The sequence below is a fragment of the Garra rufa genome, chromosome 3 (assembly GCF_049309525.1).
Source record: "Garra rufa chromosome 3, GarRuf1.0, whole genome shotgun sequence".
Lineage (NCBI taxonomy): Eukaryota > Metazoa > Chordata > Actinopteri > Cypriniformes > Cyprinidae > Garra > Garra rufa.
The window spans coordinates 17,327,966-17,348,313 of NC_133363.1; the positions used below are offsets into that span (position 1 = coordinate 17,327,966).

Sequence of the window (20,348 nt, forward strand, 5' to 3'; positions counted from 1 at the left end):
GCACTATTGTCCGGTTGAGCTTGTGTTTTTCCCGCACATGGCACGTGTGTGCGCCAGAAACGCGTCAGGCTTCGTTGCACAGAATTTAAACTGTGAGCTACGTGTGCATTGTTTGACAGTGTGAGCTTTCAATCGCAGTGTTTTACTTTAGATATGCCTTAATTTCTGCTGTTTGTAATGCAGTACTGTTAGATGCACTAAACTGGCGCACTGACGGACTTTCACTTTCTCTTTGTGTTTGTTCGTCTTAAAAAGCTTGTTTGCAGATGAGGTTAAATGCACATGGATTTTCGAATACTTTCGATGTACACACAGTCAGTTATGTTTTCAGAGCAGGACAAAGCATCTGATACATCGAAATAAATCTGTGCATTCGTTTGAATGCAGCCGGTTAAAGCAGCGACGGTCTGTGATCTCATTAGTAATAATCAAGCGAAAAAGAAAAAACAATAACTATTTTCTGTTAACTTGTCGACACTTAAAGAACGATTATTTTAAATAAGTAAATGTTAAAAAAAGTAGCCTGCTTATATATATATATATATATAAAAAAGGAAATTTTGCACAAAATAAATGTTATAGCCTAAAAAATGTTGCCATGTGCATTGAAAACTGAGAATGTGACGCATGGTTATATTTAGTTGATATTGAAAATCGTAATTAAATTGAATCTTAATTTTAAGATGGCAAATATAAACAAAAAGCATAGAACCTGCAATTTTACATATTGTTAAAATGTAAAGATGACAATGAGTCCATTTGTAGCATCAACTAAGATTAATGAAAGCTGTAGAATAGAGGTGTTGTTCCTTGTTATAGTGTGTTAATTTCAACATTTACTGATATTTTATTAACATTATCGAACTATGAAATAACTTTAATGATGAATATATTATAAATAATATTTTTATTCATTTACAAAGTATGGTTTAGTATTATTTTTATTTTTTTTTTAAATAGTACATCACTATTTTAAATGCTGTCCAGTATTCATTTTCAAAAACAATCGGTTAGTTAATCGGTATCGGCCAGTGTGGTCCAACCTAGCTATCGGTATCGGTAAAAACCAATATCGGTCGACCTCTAATTCTGACACAGCAACACTGTAACAAATTGCTGTAAAAATTACAGCAATATTTTACAGCAGCAGGTTGTATTTATTATAATACAACATAAATTGCTGTAAAAATTACAGCAATATTTTACAGCAGCAGGTTGTATTTCTTATAATACAGCATATTGTTGTAAACCGCAATGCATTCTGGGGTGATGCGGTGGTTTGATGCAAATGTTTACTTGCAAGACTTGAATGCACCCCACCTATAAAAAGAGACCGTTCTGCAGTCTCTGGGGTCTGAGGGTGTTTTGGGGCCCTAGATAAGTTTTGACATGCCCTGACAACTGTGTTTTTTTCAATATATTAAGACTGTACATACAGCTTATTGCTGTAAAATTTCAAATCTAAAAGGCGGGATTATCTTCAACGGTCGACATTCGGGAGCAGCAAGAAGAACCATTCACAGCTGTGGTAAGTGACTTATTTCTGTTTTATTTTTCACATTTCATAACTGTAGTGGTATATTAAAGTGTCATAAACATTCGCGGTAACCACAAATTAACGAATCCTCCGTCCACGGAGCGCGAAAGAGATTTGTGCGGGGATTCGGCACCGTGGTCACATGAGGATTTTACACATTCCCCGGCCTTATATCGGCTATAGGCGTAACATCTCTGGGTTCCTACGTTAAGAATTACAAGCTTCATTGACAAAAGTTATGATTCACGGCGACGTCGTGCTATTCAGCACACTTTTTCGTGATTATTTTATGATGTAAAACTAATTTGCACAGGCAGGCATCTGTTAACACGGGCGCCTAAATAAAACACGTACTGAAGGCTCGCAACTCGCGGTCAGCCGCTCACGGAGGATGTGTGTGTCACGTAAACTCTGAACGGTGCTGTTAAAGCAGTTTAAGTAAGCAGTGAGACGTGCTAGGACCTTTGATAACTTGCTAATTCGCTTATTGTTTGAATGTAACGTTAATGCTTTTTGCAAACTTTTATTTAAAGAATGAGTTAATCCAGCCTATCTTCCTGTCTGGCATGTTCGCAGCATATTACATATTCTGGACTAACGTTACCAAGAGGAGACAGACGGAGCTTTGGAGTTCATTCAAAGGTAATGGTTGCATTCTAACAATCTTCTGAGTACCTGCATTTTACATGTACACTGTAAAAAATTACTCTGGGGGGTATTAAATACAACCCATAAAAAACAGTTAGATTTTACTTAAGTATATTAGTCAGCAAGTAAAATATATAATAATGGGTAAATTCTACCCTCACTACCTATTAGTTTACAGTAATAAATGCAACACGAAAGAATTAAGTAATATATACCGAAAAATATTCGGTATATATTACTGGTGCTTCAGCACCACAGAGTGTGCATGCGTCAACGTTCAGGAGGGAATCACGGGATACTCGTCTTCTGTGCCAATGGCGGGACAGTGATGTGTCGAAATACAGGTACGTTCTCTCTAGAGAGGTCTCTCGTACTGCGTAAGTATCTTATGCTAGGGGAAAATACTTTTCTGCATGATATTGAAGCCAAAAATTATCCTTAATTTTGAAATAATGTAAAGCGCGTTGCAGCAGCATACAGACATAGGCGAAACAGCTTGCGCGCCTATTGGCTGCTCTGCGGCAACTGCAGCAGCCTATAGAGCGAGGCCTGGCGCGACGCCAGATCCAATGGGGGCATTTCGCGCCCTTTGCGTCGCTTCCCGCCTAAAAGGGCGTGGTCTAGGCCTATAAAAACCGCTCGCAGGCAGCTATTATCTGATTTTTCATCCTTCAAGCGAAGCACACGCATCGCTGGAGCTGGATAAGAAGCCGCCGTCGACTGCAAGCATCTCAGCGGGACGAGCCACAGCGATACACACTTGTCATTAAAAGAGCAAAGCGTCTTTATAAAGATGCCTTCTTGCGGCTCGTGCAGAGCCACACTCAGCGACGGGGACCGCCATGTTGTCTGCGTTTCCTGCCTGGGTGAGGAGCACGCGGTGATTGCGCTCGCTGAGGGCGGCTGCCCTCATTGTGAACCGTTGCCAATAGCGACTCTGAGGACTCGCTTGGCATTCTTCACTGAATCTGCTCCCCCGCCCGCCGCGGTGTCGCGCCGTAAGAAGCGGCGTGCCCAGCGGGCTCCGGAACCCCCCCCCCAGCCGACAAAGCTCGCCAGTTCGCCCGCCAGCTTCACCGATCTCGTCAGCTCCCGTTTCGGACGTTAAATGGCCGCTGTCTGACGCTGCTGACGAAGGGACTGTCATGGAGGAGGAGGAGGATTCCTGCTCTATCCTGGCGTCGTGCAGTGAGGATTGGGAGAGCTCTGCGGACCTCGCTCCCCCCGCCCACGCTCCGTCAGGTACGAGAGCTTCGATTGAGGCAGAGTTAATGAGGATCCTCACACAGGCCACGGCGAGCCTGGGCCTCGAGTGGTCCTCACCAGAACAGCCCGCTCACAACCGGCTGGACGGCTGTTTTCTGCCAAAAGGGGAGTGCGCTTCAAGCGCGTCTAAACCGGCGCCTTTTCTTCCTGAGTTACATGAAGTCCTGGAGCGCCCCCCACTCGGCGAGAGTGCGCCCATCCTCTTCCTTGGCGTTCTCTACTGTGGACGGCGCCGAGAACAAAGGATACCTCTCGATGCCGCCAATCTTCAAACCTGCTCCGCCGCGCGTACACCGCCGCTGGACAGGTCGCGTCAGCGCTGCACACTATGGCCACGCTGCAGATATTCCAGGCTGACCTCCTCCGAAGGCTGGATGAGGAAGGGCCTGAAGCGATCTGCGTGCCGGACTTACGAAGCGCCACGGACCTCGCTCTCCGCACTACAAAGTCCGCAGCACAAGCCATAGGACGCAACATGGCCGCGCTTACGGTATCTGAGAGGCATTTGTGGCTGACGCTTTCTGAAATGGCCGAGTCCGAACGCACCGCGTTCCTCGACGCTCCACTTTCACCCGCTGGCCTGTTTGGATCCTCTGTCAAAGATTTCGCAGAGAGATTCGCAGATCGATTGCGCTTCACAACCGGCCACGGCCGATGGTGTCTCATGTGTAGTAAGCATGCCCACTTCCCTGTGCCCATCACTACACACAAGCACAACCTGTCACACAGGTCCCGCGCACATAAAATCGACTCAGATCGATTGCGCTTCACATGTGGTAAACGTGCCCACTTCACAGTGCCCACAGACATCACATTATGCACGCCCCAAGGTTTCTGTAAAAACGAAACCAAAAGGCGTTCCCTATATGCAGGCGAACGTTGTTTGCAGTGTGTTAAATGTGCCTGTTGCCACACAACCACATCCACACACAGACATAATAGTTCCCGCTATCAGCGCTCGCGCCCCGATTGTCACAAGCACGTCTCTTGTGCCGCAGCACACCGAAACCACTCTGTTACTGAACGAACGGAGCGCGCTTCGTATTCAACCTCTAGCTATTCATGCAAACGCATGGGAAAAGCTTCCAGGGGTTTCGAAATGGGTGCTGGACATTATAAAAGGAGGCTATTCGCTACAGTTTCACCGACGCCCGCACCGCTATACAGCGTGCGTCAAGACCACAATGCAGACAGAAGCAGCACACCTGCTTCGAGCCGAAGTGGCGAAACTATTGAGCAAAGGAGTCATAGAGGCCCTTTCTCAAGCTCAAAGCGAAGGAGGGCTGTACAGCAGATATTTCCTGGTACCGAAAAAAGACGGTGATCTCAGACCCATATTAGATCTAAGGCAACTGAACAAAGCGCTGGTGAAGCGTCGGTTCAGGATGCTCACGACCAGAAAAATCCTCGTGCAAGTTCACCAAGGAGACTGGTTCGTGTCACTGGATCTGAAAGACGCGTATTTTCAAATACAGATAGCGTCACGTCACAGGTGGTTTTTGAGATTCGCCTTCGAGGGCCAGGCATATCAGTACACAGTCCTGCTGTTCGGTTTGTCCCAGGCACCCCGTACATTTACGAAGTGCATGGACGCAGCGCTCGTTCCTCTCAGACTGAAAGGCGTGCGCATACTGAACTATTTGGACGATTGGCTGATTCTAGCGCAATCTCGCTCAGTACTTGTGGAACACACGACCATGTTACTCGATCACCTCGAGAATTTGGGTCTCGGAGTCAATTGGGTGAAGAGCTCTCTGTCTCCCAGTCAGAAGACTTCCTTCCTGGGCACAGAATTGGACTCGCTGTCAATGATATGTGATGTGTCAATGATGTGTCACAGCCCTGAAACCGTGGAAAGTAGTCGACTGGTTCCAGTCAGGTGTAAGCCTGGGGACTTCCTCGAGAATAAAAGTGGTGTCTACGGACGCGTCCACCAGGATTTTTACCTAAGCAAACTCTCTGAGAACCTGACACATTGCACTTATGGAGACTCCAGGTAGGTTGCAGTTCTGGAAAAATGTGGTCGCTGGAGACTAAATGGTTCCTGATGGTTTCACATCTAATTCTTCACCTTAATTCTTTTGCAGTTGTGTCTTTTCTTCTCCACCTGTTTTGTTCGGATCATGCTGACCCAATGAGCATTTTGCTGCCCAATGGTCATGCCTTAACTTTGCAAATTCTATTTTTGCAGTAGTACTGCATTCTTCTCATGGGCATTTAATAATTTTTGACTTTTAGCACGTTATGTGTGTGGGCATGATTGCATTACGGGGAAAAAATGGACATTGCATTGTTTTCATACACTCTAAAAAAGCTGGGTTAAAAACAACCATTTCTGGGTTATTGGCAACTCAGTGCTGGGTAATATTGGACATGCTGGGTTATTTTAACAGCTCACATAGATTTTTATTTATTCAATGTCAAATCATTTACAATTAGGGTGGATTAGAGTAATGTGGAACACTTTTTGCAATTTTGATTGTCTATCATATTTACATATGAAGCTAAAACAATAAACCTAAATCTAAAATCATTATAAAATCCCCAAGTTTCAGATATTGTAAAGCGGGAATGGCACATATATTAGTGCTCCGTGTGCCAAATCTGTAAAAAAAAAAAAAAAATTGTGCATTTTCTAATGTAAGACAGCTCATGCTCAAATCTGGGACAGTATGTTTTAAGTTAGAAATATATAGTTTTTATTTTTTTTAATTTTTTTTACAAAGTTAACCTACAGTTTATATAGTAAAAAACAGCCCTGAATAAATGTGCCTACCCATGTTTGGCTAATTAATTTAGTAGGCCTTCAGTGTGTTTGCTGTCTTTATCAGTTCGTCTAAAAAACTAGTAGTCTATATGGGGCTGTTGGTGCTGTTTTGATCGTCACTTCCTGTTTTGCTGAGCTGCCGTGTGGTTTGTGTTTTTAGCTCTCTGTGATTGTAGCTTTCTGAAGCTTGTTTTTCTTTAGAAATCTTCATCTTATTATTACTCTCTGCTGTTTAAAGTAATTAAAAACAGCTTTACTCCCAACAGACTTGTGAAATTATCCGTCACACTAATCTGACCGCTCACTTTACCCGTTAAACAGCGACTGCAGAGGGTTAGCTAGCTTAGCTATTTAGCTAGCCACTGGCGACTTGCATTTACATTTACATTCTCTACTCGCGTCTACTACCGCTCTCCTTTCTCTCTCGCGAACCGTTTCGCTTTTATTCCACAACCACGATTCGCATTCAGTTAGCCGATTAGCTTGCGAATCTCGTTTCCTTTTACGTCCTATTCACTCCGTTGTTCCTCCTCACATCCCTCTCTTCAAGAATTCATCATAACAACAGTGGTAAGTTGGAACCATTCTACAAAAACGGTGAGTAATGGCTTCTTCTCTTGCTATTGTTGTCTGCACCACCTGCCACATGTATAGCTTATCTATCTCTGTCGGCAGTGAGCCTTATACATGTGATAAATGCAAGGAAATAGCTAGGCTGACAGAGAAGATTTCAGAACTAGAGACACACATTCAAACTTTAATGGAGGATAGTAAGAATGTGAGGGACTTAGATACGGCTTTGGATGTGACTAGTTCAGGGAGACATGCAAATTGTTTGGTTCCGGTAGTTACAGCGCCCGTGCAGCAGGGCAACTGGGTGACTGTGAGACGGCATAGACGGGTCAAAACACCGCTCTTCCGTTCCGATCAGAACATCAAACAGGTTCTCCCCACTCAGTGACGCACCCACTGAGAAACCTGATGAAAGTGCTCCAGTAATTGGCGATTCTATTGTATGGAACCTGAAAATAGAGACTCCAGCCACCATAGTCCAGTGTTTACCGGGAGCCAGAGCGCCTGACATCTTGGCAAATTTAAAAGTGCTGGCTAATGCTAAACGTAAATTCAGTAAGATTGTTAGTCACGTCAGCACTAATGATGTTCGACTTCGCCAGTCAAAGATCACTAAAAATAATGTTAAAGAGGTGTGTGAACTTGCAAGTACGATGTCAGACACTGTAATATGCTCTGGTCCCCTCCCTGCTTACCGTGGTGACGAGATACATAGTAGATTGTCATCATTAAACTGTTGGTCAAAGTGGTGCCCACGAAATAACATAGGTTTCATAGACAATTGGACGAGTTTCTGGGGCAGACCCGACCTGTTGAAAAGAGATGGTCTTCATCCCTCCGGATGTGGAGCATCTCTCCTATCTAGAAATATGGCAGTCTTAGCGTTTGCACTTGACTAACTGGGGCCCAGGTCAGGAAGCAGACAGACTGGCTAAACCGACCGTCTGCTAGCCGCCTCACATCACAGAAATCAGTTAATTCTCAGCACATAGAGACCCTTTCACCTAGATATCACACTATAGAGACTGTGTCTGTTCCCCGAGCTAAAAAATACAATAAACGTCCAAAGCAATGTAAGAGTAACAATTTAATTGATGTTCAACAAATAAAAAATGTATATAATACTGAGAAACAAATGATAACGCTTGGCTTATTAAATATCAGGTCACTTTCTACAAAAGCACTTTTTGTAAGTGATATGATCACTGATCATAAGCTAGATGTGCTCTGTTTGACAGAAACCTGGCTAAAACCAGATGATTACATTATTTTAAATGAGGCAACCACCCAAAATTACTGTTATAAACATGTGCCACGTGTAAAAGGTAAGGGGGGAGGTGTTTGCACAATTTATAGCAATATGTTCAGTGTTTCTCAGAGAACGGGCTTTAAGTATAACTCGTTTGAAGTAATGGTGCTCCATATAACATTATCCAAAGAATCAAGTATTAATGATAAATCTCCTGTGGCGTTTTTACTGGCTACTGTATACAGGCCACCAGGGCACCATACAGACTTTATTAAAGAATTTGCTGATTTTCTATCCGAATCAGTGTTGGCCGCAGATAAAGTCTTAATAGTGGGTGATTTTAACATCCATGTTGATAATGAAAAAGATGCATTGGGATCAGCATTTATAGATATTCTGAACTCATTTGGGGTTAGACAACACGTTTCAGGACCTACTCATTGCCGAAATCATACTTTAGATTTAATATTGTCACACGGAATTGATGTTAATGGCGTTGAAATTCTGCATTAAAGTGATGATATCTCAGATCATTATCTAGTCTTGTGTATACTCCAGATAGCTAAAACTGTAAAACTAACTCCTCGCTATAAGTACGGTAGAACCATTACTTCTACCACAAGAGACTGCTTTGTAAGTAACCTTCCTGATTTATCTGAATTCCTCAGCATATCCGATAGCTCAGGAAAACTTGATGATACAACAGAAACTATTGACTCTCTTTTTTCTAGCACTTTAGATATAGTTGCTCCTCTGCGGTTAAGAAAAATTAAGGAAAACAGTCCGACGCCGTGGTATACTGAACACACTCGTGCACTGAAGAGAGCACGACGAAAAATGGAACGCAGCTGGAAGAAAACAAAACTAGAGGTTTTCCGTACAGCCTGGCGTGAATGTAACATATCCTATAGAAAAGCATTAAAAACTGCTAGATCAGATTATTTTTCATCTTTCTTAAAAGAAAACAAAAATAACCCTAGGTATTTATTCAATACAGTGGCTAAATTAACGAAGAATAAAGCACCAACAGGTGCTGAATTTTCCCAACAGCACAGCAGTAATGACTTCATGAACTATTTTACTACCAAGATAGATACTATTAGAGATAAAATTGTAACTATGCAGCCATCCGCTACAGTATCGCATCAGATATGCTATAAATCTCCTGAGGAACAATTCCATGCATTTTCAACTATAGGAGAGGAAGAGTTGTACAAACTTATTAAATCATCGAAACCGACAACATGTATGTTACACCCTATTCCATCTAAGCTACTAAAAGTGGTGCTTCCAGAAGTCATAGATCCTCTTCTGAATATTATTAATTCGTCACTATCGTTAGGATATGTCCCCAAAACTTTCAAACTGGCTGTTATTAAGCCTCCAATTAAAAAAACTCAACTTGATCCCAATGAATTAAACAATTACAGACCAATTTCAAATCTCCCTTTTCTATCAAAGACACTAGAAAAGGTAGTGTCCTCACAATTGTGTTCTTTCTTAGAGAAAAATGGTATCTGTGAGGATTTCCAGTCAGGTTTTAGACCGTATCATAGTGCTCTTATTAGAGTTACAAATGATCTTCTCCTGTCATCCGATCATGGATGCATCTCTCTATTAGTACTACTGGATCTTAGTGCTGCGTTTGATACTATTGACCACAATATTCTTTTAAATAGACTTGAAAAATGTGTTGGCATTAGTGGTACTGCACTGGCTTGGTTCGAATCGTACTTATCTGACCGGCATCAATTCGTAGCAGTGAATGACGAGGTATTTTATCAATCACAAGTGCAGTATGGAGTACCTCAAGGCTCAGTATTAGGGCCATTACTTTTTACACTTTATATGTTACCCTTGGGAGATATCATCAGGAAACATGGTGTTAGCTTTCACTGTTATGCTGATGATACGCAGCTCTATATTTCTTCACGGCCTGGCGAAACATACCAATTTGAAAAACTAACAGAATGCATAGTTGAAATAAAAATTGGATGGCAAGAAATTTTTTGCTGCTAAATTCTGAAAAAACAGAGGTGTTAATTATTGGACCTAAAATCTCCGCATGTAATAACCTAAAACACAGTCTATTACTCAATGACTGCTCTGTCAATTCGTCGTCATCAGTCAGGAACCTAGGTGTGCTATTCGATAGCAATCTTTCCTTCGAAAGCCACATTTCTAGCATTTGCAAAACCGCATTTTTTCATCTAAAAAATATATCGAAATTACGACCTATGCTCACGATGTCAAATGCAGAAAAGTTAATCCATGCGTTCATGACCTCAAGGATAGATTATTGTAATGCTTTATTGGGTGGTTGTTCTGCACACTTAATAAACAAACAGCTGGTCCAAAATGCAGCAGCTAGAGTTCTTACTAGAACCAGAAAGTATGACCATATTAGCCCGGTTCTGTCAGCACTGCACTGGCTCCCTATTAAACATCGTATAGATTTCAAAATCTTGCTAATAACTTATAAAGCCCTGAATGGTTTAGCTCCTCAGTACTTGAGCGAGCTCTTATCATATTATAGTCCCTCACGTCCGCTGCGTTCTCAAAATTCTGGCAATTTGATAGTACCTAGAATATCAAAATCAACTGCGGGCGGCAGATCATTTTCATATTTAGCGCCCAAACTCTGGAACAATCTACCTAACACTGTTCGGGAGGCAGACACACTCTGTCAGTTTAAATCTTACAAAAGTTAAATTAATATATTGTTTTCTGTGAACAGAATGATTTTCACATTTCGTAGCAAAAACTCTACCACACCCAGTTCTCAAAAGTCTTGAACAAATGTTCTGTATGTGTTTTATAGTCTTAATTCAGTGAAAAAGTGAGTGCCAGAATTCTCCAGGATAAGTTAGCCTTCGCACAGCTGGTGCTCTCAGCCGCTCTCTTCAAGCAGCTGAGGAAAAAGCTATTTTCAGAAAAAAGTCCATTTATATACTTTTTAACCTCAAATGTTCGTCTTGTTTGGCTCTGCGACGCGCATGCATACTCTGTGCATTTCAGTAAAAGACAGTTAGGGTAAGTCGAAAAACTCCCATCTCATTTTCTCCTCCAACTTCAAAATCACCCTACATCGCTGCAGAAGTACCGACCCAGTGTTTACAAAGTGAACATGCAAAGATTAAACAACCTTCACAAAAAAAGGTAAAACAGCGATGTAAGACGATTTTGAAGTTGGAAGAAAAAAAGAAGATGGGAGTTTTTTGATATACCCTAATTGTATTGAACTGGAGTACACAGAGTATGTGTGCGCATCGCAGAGCTAGACCTTCAATCCTGGAATGTTTTGTCTTTTATACAGAGGTGTAGTGTCTGCTAGGGTATGACATCATGAAGATGACAGTGCAGCTGCCGCTCACTCAGATTTTTCCTACTGTGTGTGCGGCCCCTTCAATATTCCAAATCTTTGCAGTGATTACAGCGGCAGTGTCCCTGTATGACTTTGCTGCTATTATCTTGTGGGTCCCTTACGAAAATTAGTTTTACATAGTTTTACAACAAATACCATGGTTAAACTATGGTTAGTGTAGCAAGACCATGGTTGTTTTGAGGTAACCATAGTTTAACTATAGTAACCATGATTTTTTAAGTTTTATTTGTAGTAAAACCATAGTTAATTTTTGTAAGGGGTTACAGGCATTATGCTTAAAACTGCGGTTCGCAGTTATGCTGTCTAGCATGGCTAGCTTTCGATAGTAATGAGTGCCGAGTCATTGCTTCTATCTTAAGCACAGAGTGAACTGGAGTTTAAGTAGTATTTGACGTCTCCACTTATGCCGAGCGCCCTTCGCAGTAACACGGTGTGAATTTACACGTTCCTCTGATTGACAGACTTCACTGTATCATTGGTTTTTACACGGAATGAAAATTAACCAATTAAAATGAGCTCTACAGAGGGAGCTACGTGGGTGATTTACAGACATGAAACATGGTGCATGGTGTAGTATTTCAACACTGCAGCAGTTAAGTTAACCTACCCCTTCATTGTTTAATATGTGAACAAGGAGGCCATTTCCACAGCCAAGATCCACAAAGGACTGTTTGTTTGTTGTTCCCTTTTCAGCACGCTCTTCACCCCATAAGACCTGCACAAGTGACAGAAAAACTATGTTTGTCTCTGACATGCCCAATAAGACAATATGCTCAATAAGACTTCAATAATAGGAGTCAAGATATTTGGGTAACACTTTATTTTGAGGTGTCCATAACAGAGTAATTGTCTAGTTAAGTACTTAGTTACATGGTAAGTACATTTTATTTCATGTAAGAACAACAGCTAATACTAAGTTATGGAACAGCCTGTACCTACAGTTTGTAATTATGTAGATGTAATAGGCAGCTACTGTTACACAGCTACTTATGTAACCAAAAGATTGTTACATATGTGTTGTAGACTTCATACAACGTGATTATAAATGTAAGTCACAGACTACTTAAAATAAAGTGTATCAAGATTGTATTTAAGTGTACTACATGTGTATATATACTATACATCTTATCCAGCAGACCTTAGATTAATTTAACCCACCAGTACACGGTTTAAATACATGTAATACCTTTCTAACTACATTAAAATTACAAAATATTACACAGGCATAAGCTACTTAAAATAAAGTTAGCAAGATTGTACCTTAAGTATCTGCGGAACAGACTTGTCTGTTACATATGTGTAACAGTAGCTGCCTATTATACCTACATAATTACAAACAGTAAGTACAGGCTGTTCCATAATTTAGTTACATATAAGTATGGTTGTATGGTTGTGACAGTAAGGACATTTTCCTACCAGTAAATCAATGTGTGACAATACCGGTATCACCGTGGGGGGTGGTCGTTTGAGTTTTACTTTCACTTTTAAATTAGCTTTTAGCAGCAATTCAGCATCTAGCAACAGTTTTTTAGTTAATTTGAGTTTTTCCTCACTTTCCTTCGGTAGAACCGCCATGCAAATTTTACTTTCATTTTCAAATTAGCGGCAATTCAACATCAAGCAGTTGTTTGTTTTTAGTTTGTTTGAGTTTTCCCTCTTTTCCTCACTTTTCTTCACTTTTAAATATCTTGTAAAAGCATTGTGCGCATTTTACTTTAAAATTAGCTGCAATTCGACATCAAGCAGTTTTTTTGTTTTTATTTCTTTTCAGTTTTCCCTCATTTCCTCACTCATTCACTTTTAAATAGCTTGTAAACGTGCCAGGCGCATTTGACTTAATGGTGTATTTTTTATTAATTTTGTTAATAAAAGTTCATGTTATATGCCTAATATGAAATAACAAATAAATTACACAAAATTTACATAGGTACACAAAACTGAAATTCAGTAAACCCTGGAACCAAATAAATAAGTAACGTAAAACGTTTATTAGCAAAAGAGTAAGAAAGCCTGGATGCACGGCATACACCTTGATGTAAAATAAAATAAAATAAAATAAAATACACAGTTTAAATAAAAAATCAGCAAACATTGTGAAACCAAATAAATATGAAACTTCCACTATTATCTTAGATAAATTATCTTAGACAAAATCCAAAATATTTTTTAAAACAGACACCTTTGCATTTAGTTTTGAAACTCTTCCGCCATCATCTTGTCTTTCTCACCTGTCTTCTTGTCAGTCAGCTCGACTCACTCCCTTCACCTGATGAAATCTGATCTGTGATGCGACTGTCATTTTGCAAACTGCATAGCGCAGCCGCATTCAATTTTAATTGTATTGTCTCTTCTCTAACTGAACTAAATGATTTTTATGACTATAAAAAAGTTAAAACGACAGTGAGGGCGGTGCCACGGTGGACAAGTGACTAATGCAAGCAAGCCTAATGGTAAGTACATTTTGTTTCATGTAAGTACAATGGCTAGTACTAAGTACTTAACTAGGTAATTACTCTGTATTATGGACACCTTAAAATAAAGCGTTACCGATATTTGTGACCACAAAACCAGTCATAATTTAAAAAAAATAAAATAAAAATAAAAAATTTATACATAATCTGAAAGCTGAATAAATAAGCTTTCCATTGATGTTTGGAATCTGAGGGTACAAAAAAATATAATAAAATAAAAGTATTGAGAGAAATTGCCTTTAAAGTTGTCTAGAATAGATGAAGTTCTTAGCAATGCATTTTACTAATCAAAAATTAAGTTCTGATATGTTTATGGTAGGAAATTTACAAAATACCTTAATGAAACACAATGTTTACTTAAAATAGATCATTTTGAACCATTCAAGGTATTTTTGGCTTTTGCTACAAATATACCCGTACTACTTAAGACTGGTTTGTGTTCCAGGGCCATAAATATCTTATTCATTTGCTTAATATGCACAATCTATACAAAGTTTTTTATGCATTAACTGTTAGTTATTAAATATTCTTAAAGACATTCACTAAATATTGAGGGTGAAACTATAATAAAAAAAAAATAATATGCATAATAAAAAAAATCAATAGTTCAACCAACCAGCAGATATGTAGCAATGGCAACATCTTCAAACACAAACTTCTCTGGATCAGTAACTTCAGGCCAGACCTGTGAAAAAAAAAAAAAAAAATACTTTTTAAATCCAAGCAAACAACAAATGCATAATAGGGATGGTACATGGGAATAATACACTGGGACCATCAACACATACAAATGATCTGTATTTCCATTACTTGCAAGGCTTACGCATGTAACACAATTTATTGTAACTTTTTAAAACTGATATACAGTGAAAATCAATATATGTATGAAAAGAGCCGTTTTAACAAGGTATGGTCAATTAGACTGCATGTTATTTCTGAGGGGTAACCAATCACAACCACCCCCACCAGACCACGATTTCTGAGGGAGAAACCCCCACCTCCCGACTGGGATTGTGAAGTTTACGAAGCTGCAGTTCAGAGAAGATGGACTAGGTCTCGACCTAGAACAAGTTTTACATGGTCTTTAACAGCGCCAAAAACACTTTTATTCAAATTCTGAACAGATTATAGGCTATTTACCCTAGAATGCGTGCAAACAGCCCTTCCTTTACAATCACTAAAAAGGTGTTCCTTAAACTCATCGCAATCTCACAAAGTTCCTTTATAATCAATAAACCTCTTATTTATCTCATATTACAGAGAGGTTTCGCAAGTGTGCAGGAAAAAAAAATCTGACGTTTAAAGTAGAGTGCACGCAATGGCCGACAGAAGAAATCAACAGATATGTCTGTGACTGGCTACTGTCACACCGTCATCTGTCTCACCAGCCACAGTCACATGACTTTTGATTGCACACACCTGATTCCACTTACCTGCAGCACATTTAAGACACACTCACCCCTCACTCTGTGGCTGGTCTCAAGGTCCTTACGCTGGAGCTTACCTGTCTCTACTCGTCTGCCTGGATCTGTTTGTTTTGCTGGAAGGAAAAGGAATATCGTACAGATAAGACTGTAATTAAACCCTCAAGTTCGTCAGCACATGGCCATCTGCGAAGACTCAATGGGGTTGGAGAATGTTATGCAGAAGGCAGCCCTCATCTCGTAACATATCAACGCTTGCCACATGGAACGTGTGCCCGTCACCGCCACCTCTCCCGAACCCATTCCATCAGCTCCTCCAGCACCTGAGCCCATGATTACGGACGCTTACCATCTTTCCCGTACTGAGAGAACTCGACGCCTCTGCCTCTAATGTGGCTCCAAGGATCATCTATTAAGTACCTGCCATGTTCGTTCTTCACGCTCAGCGGTGAGTACACCATCTAAATCAATCCTTCTGTGTCTCTTATTGCACCTACCTTCCATGTGTCCCTGCTAAAGCCATTCACTAACTCTGTTCTCCCTCCATCCACAGACCACGAGCCGCCCCCTCCTCCGCCCGAGATTATCCTTGACAACGTCTTCAGAGTCAACAAAGTCCTCGACTCCCGGCGTCTGCCTGGACCAGTTCATTGTGCTGGAAGGAAAAGGATTATCGTACAGATAATACTGTGAACTTTTGCCAAAAATGCTTCCCGTTTACTTGCACTGCATTAATTAAATGTCTTTCGTTGGAAGCTTCTGAGTTTGTTGAATAAATTACATTGTCATTGAAATTTACCTCGCCTTGCATCTCCAGTTTGTGACAGCTACATTGCTCAGTGCTATGGAAAAAAACACTGCGACATATCCATGACTTCACAACATATCTTTACTACATATCAGGCATGTTCTGAATTGATGACTGCCCTGAAAAATTACTAGGCATGAAAAACGTCTTTTCAAGCTGTAACCAGTGAACTCACACACCCAGCGGTGAGTACACTCCAAATCAATCCTTTTGTGTCTTGTGTCCCATATATAAATGCCATTCTCACCCACATTCATACGTCTTTCCCAGTTAAAGTCTTGGTGGACTCCGACGCCTCAGGAAACTTCATTTCATCCCGCACTCTCAAGGAACTCGACATCCCCAGCATTATTAACTCTACAACCTACCAAATCACCAACATCCAGGGAAAACCGCTGGACAAAGGGCAGGTGCGCTACCATATGCCAGAGCTCATGCTGGACATTAGGTGTCTGCACTCAGAGCGGATCTCTCTCTTGGTGCTGGAGGAGGCTAATGTGGAAACCCTCCTGGGACGAGCCTGGTTGTCAAGACACGAACCAGACACTAACTGGAGGTCTGGAGAGATTCTTAAATGGATCATCACTGTTTCCAAGAATGTCTGATGAATCTTCCAAAACCCATCATCGTTAACACCCATCTGTCAGTCTGTTCTACCTCGGTAGGAAGCCCTAACTCTCCTCAAGCACTCTCCATTCGTCCAGAGTACCAGGAGGTATTCAGCATGGTCACTGCTACTCACCTACCACCTCACCGGTCATGGGACTGTGCTATTGACCTGCTCCCAAATTACCCAAGGGACAGGTTTATTCTCTATCGATCCTCTATCGATCTTATTTATTCCTCATCACACCAGGACCATCATCGCCACATCACCCAGGTACTCCAACGCCTCAGGGAACACCATCTGTACCTGAAAGCCGATAAGTGCAAGTTCTATAAGACCACTATCCACTTCCTGGGATACATCACCCCTACTGGAGTTTAGATGGACCAGCAAGGAGATGCAGAGGTTTCTGGGGTTCGCAATTTTCTGCAGAAGGTTCATTGCACGCTATAGCCACTTCTCAGCGCCGCTCACCTCTCTGATCAAATAGAAGTTTAAGGTCCTGTCATGGACTCCTGAGGCTCGTCAAGCCTTCCAAGACCTCAAGAATGCCTTCTGTGCAGCCCCAGCGCTCAGAAGAAACTGAGTCCTGGGTATATAGGTCCATTTCCCATCATCTGTCAAATAAATGAAGTCACTTACCAACTCCAATTATCTGCCACTTACCGTATTGCACCTACCTTCCATGTGTCCCTGCTAAAGCCATTCACTAACTCTGTTCTCCCTCCATCCACAGACCACGAGCCGCCCCCTCCTCCACCCGAGATCATCCTTGACAACATCTTCAGTCAACAAAGTCCTCGACTCCTGACATCTGCCTGGACCTGCTATGGATGTTAAAAGGTCATCGAGCAGGCAACGTTAAAAACACTTGGCGCTTTTCCTCGCATCACAAACAAAAACACCCATCATCTGAGAGACCTTGGAGATTTGGTGCTTGAGCTGCAGTCTGCAAAAGAGAGTTATTTACCTGGACTTGCTTACCTTAACACTGCATGAGGAGTCAACCCTATTGTAGAAAAACTCCCATTCAGTTTAAGACAAAAATAGATTATGCAAGTTTCCAGGTACAAAGAAGCAGAGGTGGAAAGTAATTAATTACATTTACTTGCGTTACTGTAATTGAGTAGCTTTTTTGTGTGTCTATACTTAAAGTAATTTTTAAAAACTGTAATTTTAAGTATATTTTGTTTGAAGTATTGTGCTTTGCTACATTTAAAAAGAAAAGTAATTTGGGCAGGAGAACCAAATGGCGCTAAAATCACAAGAGACGGAGACGGACTAGACAGGCATTAGTGATGTAGACCCAGCTGAAAACAAAATCCTGTAGTATTCTGCCCGTAGTATAAGTTGAACTTGAAGGAAATTAAGTTAACCCCTGGCCATATGTAAGCTCTATTATGCAGTGTAAGCTGTGTTTGCCTAGGGAGACCAAACTAGCAGCTTATAAAATCTCGACACCAAACCTTCACAAGCGGTAAGGTAAATACTTGCATAGCTGCATTGGTGGTTAAAATTAAACTTTGACAGTTTAGCAAGAGGTTTTGCCAAAGACACTAGTGCAGGACTTAGGGGTGTGGATAATATCGTAATTGTTGTTTTAACGATGTGCGATTTGACATTACAGAGTATTTTGCAAAAACCAAACAAAACACTCCTACTAGTGGTGCAACGGATCACAAAACTCACGGTTCGGATCATATCACGGATTTGGAGTCACGGATCGGATCATTTTTCGGATCAGCAAAAAAACAATTTTTTTTTAATAATTACTGAATGCTAACTTTAAGTACTTCTAATCCACAGCAAAAACTACTAGCTGAACTAATAAAGTCAATTACAAAAATGACAAGTGTAGATGAATACAACATAAAGGTACTAATAAAATCAATAACACTAGTATTCAGGTGCAGAAATGTAATATTTAATTGTAAAATAACTAGTGCTTCTCACTGCAGGTATAAATAGGACGCTGTCTCTTTAAGGCCTAATGCACGTCTCTAATACTGGCATGCATCTTTCTCAGCTGTTTCGGTTTACTAAAGACATAACCGACTGTGTTTACCAGAATACCAAAACGGGTATTAAACATAACTTTGTATGTATGTTAAGAGAAGTTTTAAAGAGGAATCAATCTGTGAATCACGCAGTTTGAATCGCGCGTCTCTCTCGGTCTCTCTCTCTCTGTGCGCGTGCTCGCTTCAGGTATGTGCGGCAACGGGGGAAAAAAGAAGAAGAAAAAAACTGCGCGCGTGTTCTCTTTTGCTGCAGCAGTTTAAGTAGTTTGAATGGTTAAATTGGCAAGACAAAACATATGCAAATTATACACTTTTACTCTATGAAAGTTCAATTTAACAGTTAATCCGCGAACCACATGCGTACCGAACCGTGGGGTCCGGACCGTACGGATCACGGATCATCTGCGATCCGTTGCACCCCTAACTCCTACAGATTGCACGCATACATTAAGTTACAAGAGGTCTAGTAAATTAGACTTGGGCGCATGAGCATTGAGCATTCACTGCATGATTCAGTCAGTTATAATGCATTTAGAATTGAAGATATAGGGACAGAAAATGTATATATTTATATCATTTAGTTAATCAATATCACACGAAGAGTGCCGCTTTTCTTCTCAAAAAATCAGCATAATTAGATATAGATTTTTTTTTACAACAGTTCAATAAACAAGAAGTTAATTAAGAGACTTACATTTTAGACACCGTATTGCCTTTTAAAGTATCTTTTGTTGTTTTTTTATTTTAATAATTTCAAATTTGAGTATTCAACAATTTATGTCTGTTTTTTGCATTTGTAACTGCAGGTTAAATGCATTTATGTCCTGCATTAAACAGTGTGCAAATATATCTAAATGCCACTTCAGTTGAAGCTTCTGTGTTTCCTCTGCATTGCAAAGATACATTTGCAAAGATACTGATTTAATTTGCTTGGTAACAGCCCAAATGTCTTATTATTCTAAATGACTGATTAAATGTAAAAATTTGTCTCAAAGTATATTAAACACTAGAAAAATTGCTTTATAAAATTAAAAATGCCTATAAAAAATAACAGGGTTCGCATTCAGCAGTCTCAGTCTCCACACACATCTTTTTAAAAATGCGTCTTTTAAATTAACTGAAACGTGACACACACACACACACACACTAAAGACATACTTTCAAAAGTATTTCTACTGTTAGATGAAGTAACTCTTACTGAAAACAAATATTCTCTGATGAAGTAATCCATATGAAACTAACACAATGTCCAGTCTCTCCTGTCTGCTTCATTATATTTAATTAGACCACGCCCATGAGCTATTTTCACTTTTCATATTATAATCGTCCACGTGAGGGTGCCGCGCCAAATGTAGATGCTCACATCACGGTAAACAAAGGAGCAAGACTTTAGATTAGATTAGATTCAACTTTATTGTCATTACACATGTACAAGGCAACAAAATGCAGTTTAGGTCTAACCAGGAGTGCAATAAGCAGCAAGTGCAGGATATAGGTATAATTTATAAGTTATAAGTGCACTTATAGGAGATATGTACAGGGAGAAACTATGGATAATATTTACAGATGAAGTACTGTGAGCATAATTTACAGAT

General features: G+C 40.5%; 1 protein-coding gene across 1 annotated transcript in view; it reads right to left on the reverse strand.

The window, feature by feature from the left end:
• The window catches only part of trmt44 (tRNA methyltransferase 44 homolog), a 116,538-nt gene that overhangs the window by 68,394 nt on the left and 27,796 nt on the right, over nt 1–20,348 (reverse strand). Inside the window, exons 4-5 of the mRNA XM_073836877.1 lie at nt 14,513–14,581; nt 12,033–12,140 (exon numbers count right to left, since the gene is read on the reverse strand). Coding sequence (XP_073692978.1) covers nt 12,033–12,140; nt 14,513–14,581 — 177 coding nt within the window. The remainder of the gene's footprint in view (nt 1–12,032; nt 12,141–14,512; nt 14,582–20,348) is intronic.